The following is an 8,926-nucleotide window of genomic DNA, read 5'->3' on the forward strand; positions in this document are numbered from 1 at the left end:
AATGTTATAATCGTTTTAGTTCGCGACTGTTTCAGACGTCTAGTGTCACTGAAGTTTCTCAATTTGAAAAAGATTGCCTGAAGAAGTTATCTGTTAGACGATCTGGATTGGAAATAATTTCATTCGCACAGATATGATATTTCTCATTCATTTTTATCACCAGCTGCTAAGTATACATAGTAACCACTACACAATGCTTGAAGTGTTTGGCGAGTCGCGTATTTAAGATAATCGTAAGCAGGAATAACCTTAGGAAATAACCTATAATATGAAAACATCAGTGGACTGTCTGGGTTCGCCTCAACGGTCGCCATCGCCGACGTTTTCGTTGAACTAGTTATATATTATAGTTTTTTCTGTTCGAGTCCAAGTGCAGCGTCATCAACGAGACCATTTTGGTGTGTTTATTTTCCGCTAGACTGAATAAACCAACTAACGGACGCCTTTCATTTGTGCGTAACCGTCAGTGAACTGATAACAAATGGCCACAGCGTCATCTTATCTATCGGCGATATACAGAACGTACTTACTAGGAAAAAAAGTATAGTAAATTAGCGCATTATGATACGATCGCACAACAGCGGCAGTAACGTGCCCGCGCAAATTATTCACATTCGACGCTATTCTTCACGTAATGCTGCACCTGCAGATATTAATAGAATCTTTTTCTGTGTACTATAACACGGTTAGTGAATTAATAATACGATTCGGAGAACAATAACTCCATGTACTTGCCTATTCTCACTATTTGAATGTTTACACGAAATTTAACATGAAGATGTAACGAATATATCCGACGCACCGTGCTCCAGCTAGCTCTCTATTCTTCTTCCCCTCGGTTTCTGGGTGTGTGTGCCATGATTTGGTCAATGGGTTATATATATATATACTCCGAGTTCCTTGTGTGGGGTTGCTGCGCGGGTCTTCAAGCCATTTGTTGGCTAGAACAATATTGCGTCGTTGTAACTACTTAATGAGCGAGCGTGGTTGACGAGGTAATGCATAAAAAGACTGTTATCTGCAATTCATTGCTTTTGGTGACGGCAAATGTTCGTATCAACAGTTTTGCTTCTCTAGCTAAGGCCATTATACTAAACCGCTAATGAGAGGGTGCCAGTTCAGCGGTGGGCTGCTGGTTATGCATGTTGTAATCCATCTTGTAGATTCCACTGTACATACATACATAGAGCCTTCAAGGAAGACATCTAAAGTGAATATATTTAAATCACACGCAGTTACACCGCCAGCCTAACCTACTGAACATTTTCTTTTTTCATCTTGATTGATTAAGAAATAGGAATGACACTATTTCTGCTTACATACTGCGGCTTTAACTTGAGTACAAAGTAAACGTCAACAATACAATAGATAAGAAAACACTATACCCCGATACCAAAGCCACATGAATTGAAAGCCACGCAGTAAGTTTCGGCGCATCCAACGGTCGAAATGGTTGCTTCAAAGCTTTGTTACGAAATCAAATGATAGACACAACATACAACCGTTTCGTCTTTTTATTTGGTTATTGTCAATAACAGTAATAATTGTTATTATATTGCGGCTCTAATGTCGAGGAAAAACGAAAAAATGACGCGTCTTTTTTCAAGGTACAAAAGATCATTGGTTTTCTATTGAGAAGTGCTTCATGACGATGTTCGATGATAAAAAATATCTCTAAATGAGTGGGGCATATCGTTAATGACATTGCGTTAATGAAGAACAAAGTAGAATCTGCATCATTTGCTTTTTATTAATCCGAATTATAGAGGCGAAAGGATAGTTACGTGTGTTGATTTCGACAACCGTCATGTAACAGTCTGTAGAAATGTTTTTCTTATGAATTTCAACATTAATAGGTTAAGCAAATGCTATTTTATCTACATTTTTCATTGCAAAGACTCTGTCGAACAATAGATTATTATCGATTACTACACCGATTGTTGATATAATTTAGGGAATAGTTTGACAAGTTAAAAAGATAACGTCCATTTTTTTTGGAAAATTAGAATGTTGTCTGTACATCATTAAACAGTGAACGGTTTGTAAAGTGAACAGTCCACACAGTTTCGATAATGCAAATAAGTTGAATCTTGTTTTTTTTCAAAGCTTTGAAATATATTGACTATATAATTCTCGATATAGGTTTGCTAAGTGGACAGTGTATTTTTATTTTTATCTTTTTCAGCAGCTACTGAGTCTCAGATAATCAATAGTAGGTTTAATGTAGCAGTCGGTATTGCCCCTTCCACTTTGAATTTACGGTTGTTTCATTGCAAAAAAAGCACCTAAACCTGTCTATTTTGTGACCCATTTTTTGTTACTTTCTCAATTTACGTTTAATAGTTATGATAAGTTCAATATTAAAACAGGAACTTGATATTCTAAGAAACTTAATAAAAAAAATAGAAGTGCTGCTTACATATTATCTAATATAAACATTTTAGGATCCGGATGTGAATTCCATGGCACGGAAATGCTGAAAGCAGAATTTAGAAACCTTCTTGAATTTAGACGTGCCTTTTAAGTTTTTTTTGTTAGACGAAGATTTTTAAAAAGAAACCACAGCAGCAAAATATACACTATTAAGGTGCATTATATATGTGCTTAAAAAATATGTGCCCCTATACACTTGAACTCCCTAACTCTTTCCGACAATTCTAACCTGGTTTAAAGAACCCGATAATTAAATCACACTGTACCTCATTTTACTTAGAAATCGGTTCCTGGTCAGGAACTCAATTTTTTTTATTAGTTAACCTTATTAACTATGTCAATTGATTTTTTGAATAAACGTATTTTCAGTCGTTATAAAAACTTAAATGTAGAAAAGACATTGTGCGTCTTCATAAAATTCTGCAAGTGTCTTTAGAATAACAAATAAGTAGTCTTTTACCTGTGCAGTAATATGATCATAGTCTCTTTGGTATAGCTGATCTACAGCAACGCCGGTTTGATAAACGATTGGAATAGCGAATGTAAACTTTGTCGCAAGGTCTATATTGAACCAGAAGAATTGAAGACTTTCCGGGACTATGATCTCTGCTGTGTCTCAACATCAATTTTAACGGTTTGTATCGTAACTATCGTACTAGTAGGCGATTATTATTTGAAAGTATTCTGTTTATGAATGACTTATGTACGTTACCGTTGACATAATACCAATTGATCCCTCAAGTGTCTCTCCTAGATAAAACTTTATGAAAAGAAATGAGTTAATATAAACTGATCACTTAGACTGACGATGAGATCCCTGTGAACACATTCAATGTCAGATTTCCGATTACGTAATGTATATGGCGTTCCACATAATAATATCATAGTTGACAAGAACGAAACAATAGTACTGCTGCTTCAAATGAAAGCGATGCCCGAAACTATATATCCATAATAATAGAACTATGCAATGTCGCGGTATCAAGTGGCTGTCTTCGCCCCATGCCTATTAGCCATCTGACTCACAACGAATCTCAGTGACATCTCCGAGATGAAAATAATTTTCCCTAGCTCCGACATGACACTTTTATTGTGAAGTTTTCCTTTCAAAGCCAAAACTAGCAAAAAGAGAATCAAAATTATTAGACTAATTTTCGATATTTTCGGTATCTAAATATGCCTTTGTTTTGTCTTTTCAACTTCTGCATATTGTATCGACACAATATCCTCAACTATATTTTTGGTTTTCATATAGCAACACATCTATGGGTGATAATTATAGCAGAGGCACATTAAATTAAATGATCCAGTTTGTGGCTTAGAGGAATACCGTACGGAGATTCACAGAAGATAGAAGATAAAGACAATACAATATTATTTGCGATACGATAGTTGTTATTTAACTCCAAAATTCAAATTTTTACTATATGTAAAGGGAACAACGACGGGCACCGTATATGGCTCGTCCTTTCTAAGAGAAGCTAAGCATAAGCATTAAGTTTGAGAAACCATTAATTATCACTAGGAGACATAAAATGTTTAAGACTTATCTTCGAAAAAGGCTCAGATCATTTTATTTGAGCTAGTACGTTTCACTAACTATTCATATTATATACTAACATTGATTTTCATCAAACCACTATTGGCTATAAACGTTTAGAAAGTGATTCTTTTCTCAGTTCCGAACTAGAACTTAATAAAAGTTAGAAACCTTTTAAGCTCTTCTCTTTAAGGGAAAAGACAAGCTGGCCAGATAAAAGATAAGTAACTATACGAAATTATAGAATACACAAAAGCAGGAACTTACGAACAAACAGTATTTGTACACAGTCAAGGCACTGACCGTTTTCACCAAATGTTTTAGTTTTATTGAACATCATCATTATCATCAACACCACAAAAAAATATGTCGCGCTGCTTCGATCAACAAAACAGCAAAAATTAGAAAAAAAGCCGAAATCAAAAGATTAGCATAGGACCAATTTCCACTGCCGAACGGGCTTCAGGCGCAGAGTCGCTATCATTTACCTATACGTGGATGAAGTAGGAACTTGAGAAAGATATGAGGGTAAAAAAATCTACTAAAATAGGTATTCTAGCTGAGTTCAGTTACAAAACTCAGGCCTTAGTGTTTTTTTTTTTATTTTTTCTAAATCGCTTATTATGTAGATCCATCTTTTTAACCCTGTACTCCAGCGAATGTTCCATAGGATGGCAGGGCGACCTGGCTGTTAGGCTGGCGGATTTGCACTGCACCGATACCGGGCCCAGGCACAACCTGCCTCTGAGGGGCGGCTGGCCCATATTGGATGGCAGCTTGTTCGCCTGTAATCGCTGACGAATTGATGATAACATCGGCGGGATTTTTCGACTCAGTACCCAGCTCGTTGGTCGTCACCTCGGCACGATATCCATTCTCATCGGCAACGTACGTCACAGTTCGCGTACGGCCATCCGCCAGCGTCATCGTGTAGGAACCCTCAATGCGGCCACTACCATCGCCGCTCTGCGTTGCCGAATGTGTCCCTTCGATATCTTCCGACGAATAAGCGTATTGAAACGGCGTCGGGGGGTACTGTTGATTGGCGATATAGGTACCAGAGTTGTCACCAACATTGGTTGCGCGCACTCGAGCCAGCTGGGACAGTGCGGTTCCACACATACACGAAACCACCACGGCGATGATTATAGACTGAAGTAAAGGTTAGGGTTGTAGGAAATATGCCGGAGAATATTGTATGAATATGAACTGAAGGTATATACTCAAAAAATGTGCCGTACTTGTTATCCATATACAATATATAGCGAGCGAGTTAAAGTTGATTCAACGTATCAAATCTCGTCTAGGAGTGTTGTTAAATAAATACCTGTGTCAAATATCAAGATGTCTCACAAAACTAAGTTAAATGACTTTCGGTGGAGTGATTCTTGATAGTTGTAGGAATATTAGTGGTAAATAAAGTAGAATAAACAGCCCTTTATAATAGACTCCACAGTTGAAGGAAGCACAGATTAGCGAGCACTATTAAACACCTTAGAACAATGAGACTGTATTCACCTTCATGTTTGTAGGATCCTGCTGCCTTGTTATGTGTTTCAAGATGACGCCGACTCGCTTATATAGGAATGGCGCGATCACCGCAGTAAGCAGGTGAAGCCGCATGCCTGTTGCCCTGTTACCAAGCAGTTCCTCTGATCGCCGGATAATGTGAATCGCTTGACATAAATATATCAGGGAGGGGGCGGTAATATGAACAGCTAACGTTGAGTTATGCCTGTTTGTTGTTGTCGTCATCGCCTTCTTCTTGGTCTTCTTCTCAATGGGGATTTAATACGTCGGAACCTTTCAGATAGGTGACTCGCTTAGAATATTAATCAGATGAGGACACCAGTAATCAGCTTTTACTGGGAAGAGCACGTCGTCAAAGCATTTGTTGCAGTACAGAAGACATCCGGCACAAGGATACTGCCCTACGGGATCTTTTATTCTTAACATGTCGACTGACTGTTAAACTAAGCAGCTCTTTGTTGTTCAATACATGCACTATATATTTCTGCATTCTGTATAAACGTATATAAATATTTGATATACAGTTGCTGATGCTGTTGCGACAAATTCTCCCGTATGCATAAAGGTGATAAATGCCCCTTGTTCGTTTTCTGCAGAGTCAGATTTTAACCACAATATGGGGTCCATATTGGTATGGCCGCCTTTCAAGGTTGCCATATCTTCTAACAATCGGCGCCAAAAAAGCCGACTGCTGGTGGAATATTTGCTTTTGTTTAAGGTTTTCTCTGCTTCTTTTTTGGGGACACATATCTGTAAGATTATATAATTACACAAACTTATTTACTGCTATGTTAAAAAAGTTGAGCATATTTATTCGCCATTGACTGAAAATATAAGTAGGTTATATATTAATAACGAAGTGGTTTCAGTTTTCAGAAATAAACAGGCACAAGAAACGTGGCTGCAAAAGGCTCACATGTGCCTCCATCAACGCAGAGGGTCAAGTAGGTCAAACTTTCCGCTCTTTAGGTAGTTGTGTATGCATCAGGTCGCCTCAATTTTTACCATACCCTACAGACTACAGGAGTCATGAGACGGTGCAAGACAAATGAGAAACCGTTTCGAAATTGTAATCCGATTAAACTGTTTGATTGGAAGAGAAACAAGGGAAGGTGGGCCCAGGTGAATAGATCGTCTTTTATAATCCCGCACGTGATTCAACTCTTTATTTCCCTCGAATCCTTTTTCAATCCCAAAATTAAAAGAAATACATTACCTACTTGTTTTCTGAATATGAAAAAATGCGAGCAAACAATGAACAATTTAAACTTGCTAATTGGCATTAATGCGATTTGAGAAAATTGTTTGGTGTATAACAATATGCTTATGTTTGTTTTTATTTAGGACACTGTCATTTCAAAAGGACCTCCGTTTCCCGGCAGTTTTCCGCCAGCTGTGCTACCATTTCTATTTACAGGGATAAGTTACAAATAAAAATGTCTTGTATCGCCTGGTCGTGCATCTATTTCATCAATTGCACCGGTCGGTTCCTGTAGCACACCGGCTGACGATAATGTATTTCTATCGAAAGGAGCCCGTTTTGCTATACAAAGTATTTATGTATTGTGTCGTATAGCTGGCTTTAACCGTGATCCTTCCTTGACGTTCGATCCCGCTCTCTGTGTGTCATCAATATGAGCCGCTGTGACTGGTCTATATATTTCGATCAGCTTGGGGGAAGATACCACCCCCCTGTTGACGGCACCATTGATTAAACCATCTGTATCATCATTCCTCCATCGACTGTGTTGCTTACTTTGTACCCAAGAAGAAACTGTCGCAGATGCAGAAGAACGACAAGAACCTCCAGATAACCCGAAATGGCAAATCCTATCCGTTAAGTATTATTACTACTAAAGCTGTTAACGGTGGCACTAGTCACCGTATCGCAACGTGGAATATACATTCAAATCTGTAAACGACTGCCCCCTATGCGGCACATTTTTTTTTTAACCACAATGATAATAATAACAGATAACTGGTGGGTGCACACGTTGGTAACACGTCAGCATTGAGAAGCGTTCTAATTTTAATTTGTTATTAACGTCAAATAATTACCCGTAGTTTAGTAACGAAAGACGTGAAATTGATTTTAACTATTAATGTACCCTCTGCCAAGAGCCCCACGGCGGCATTGATGAAACTGTATGGCTGAAACAGAAACCTGGATACGAAATCCAGAAAAATTATATACAGGAAAATAGAGACGAAAATAATGTAGAAAATTGAAGAGGATTTGATTAAAAGTCTAAGTCGGTAGAATTAAATTTTAATTTATGAAAAAGTTGTGTTGATTCAAAAATTCGGATTCTAAAAACCAATAACACTGCGTACGTAAAGCCTTCATCGCATTTTTTTGGGGTTCGAATCTAAATTAATGTCCTGACTTTTTCATCCGGTAGTGCCGTTAAACAGTTGCTTTAGACAACTCACTCCCAGACCGAAACAAAGTACCTTTACATCCGGTTCCAAACCAAGACCGCTTTACATATTTTTAAGTTAGAAAAACACACAGGCGTAATTGTATATTCTGGTACGAAAAGTTAAGTTTTATGCTTAGATACCCAGTGATAAAGAACACACATTCATAAGTCTAGTTATTGCAGTGAGTACAAACAGTTAGAAATTGGTACGTTTACCATATCTAAACTAATCTAACATATTTAAGTCAGTTTTGCTTGATGGAGGCTTACAGCTACACTGCATAGCTTTAAGTTACTTGTAGAAGTTACATAAAATAAGAGCACACCGTTGGAGAAGGTATAGCAACTAGAGAAATGTTTTAAGGCTAACAGAGATAGTTTCAAAAGACAAGTTCTTCACAGCGCGGTCAGGTTAAATTTATGGGATGACTACAACAAGGTCCTGGCTGCATTGTGTAATAGCGAGTGACCCAAGTGATAGTTCCGTTCTAATGTAATTTCTAAAAGAGGGTTAAGGTTTTTCGAAAATCTAAGGAAAGTGTACTGCTTCCAATTAATTATCAATTAAATACTGAAGGTAGCAGCAAATAACGGCCAATTTATACCACTTAAAGATCCATCTAGCACTGTTTTTCGAAGTAATTGATCTGATTTAATTTGATTTATAGTATTAAATCTATAGTATTACATTATACATAAGTGTTAATTTACGATAATGTTTCTTTCTCAACTATATCGCTCACGCTTCACGATAGCTTACATGATCTTTAAACATTGGTAATAACGACGCTAGATTACGATACGTTCGTTTTGGTGTTTACTATATAAAGCGTAAATTGAAGAAAAAAGCCCGATACAAATTCTGCGTCTCGATAGTTATCAGTCTGTTATGATTATATAATAACACCATAACAACTACAATATTCATATCGACAACAGGGTCGAGCTCGAGCTAACTAGATCTTGATTAGATTCACATTTCTTTAGAACAACACTGTAG

At 37.4% G+C, this 8,926-nt stretch overlaps 1 protein-coding gene and 1 long non-coding RNA gene across 2 annotated transcripts; one reads left to right on the plus strand and one right to left on the minus strand.

The window, feature by feature from the left end:
* Positions 1-4,278: 4,278 nt before the first annotated feature.
* On the minus strand, positions 4,279-5,728 carry LOC111245524 (uncharacterized). The gene is made up of 2 exons (XM_022793995.2): positions 5,492-5,728; positions 4,279-5,125 (listed from the first exon to the last, which is right to left on the minus strand). Exons 1-2 carry the CDS (start codon positions 5,726-5,728, stop codon positions 4,613-4,615), a joined length of 750 nt encoding a protein of 249 aa, XP_022649730.1. The 3' UTR covers positions 4,279-4,612.
* Positions 5,062-7,776, plus strand: LOC147757992 (uncharacterized). The gene is made up of 3 exons (XR_015322386.1): positions 5,062-5,188; positions 5,506-6,625; positions 6,848-7,776. It is a non-coding gene; the product is annotated as an uncharacterized LOC147757992 (long non-coding RNA).
* Positions 7,777-8,926: the final 1,150 nt, after the last annotated feature.

The sequence above is a fragment of the Varroa destructor genome, unplaced genomic scaffold (assembly GCF_002443255.2).
Source record: "Varroa destructor unplaced genomic scaffold, Vdes_3.0 BEIS01000002.1, whole genome shotgun sequence".
Classification (NCBI taxonomy): Eukaryota; Metazoa; Arthropoda; class Arachnida; order Mesostigmata; family Varroidae; genus Varroa; species Varroa destructor.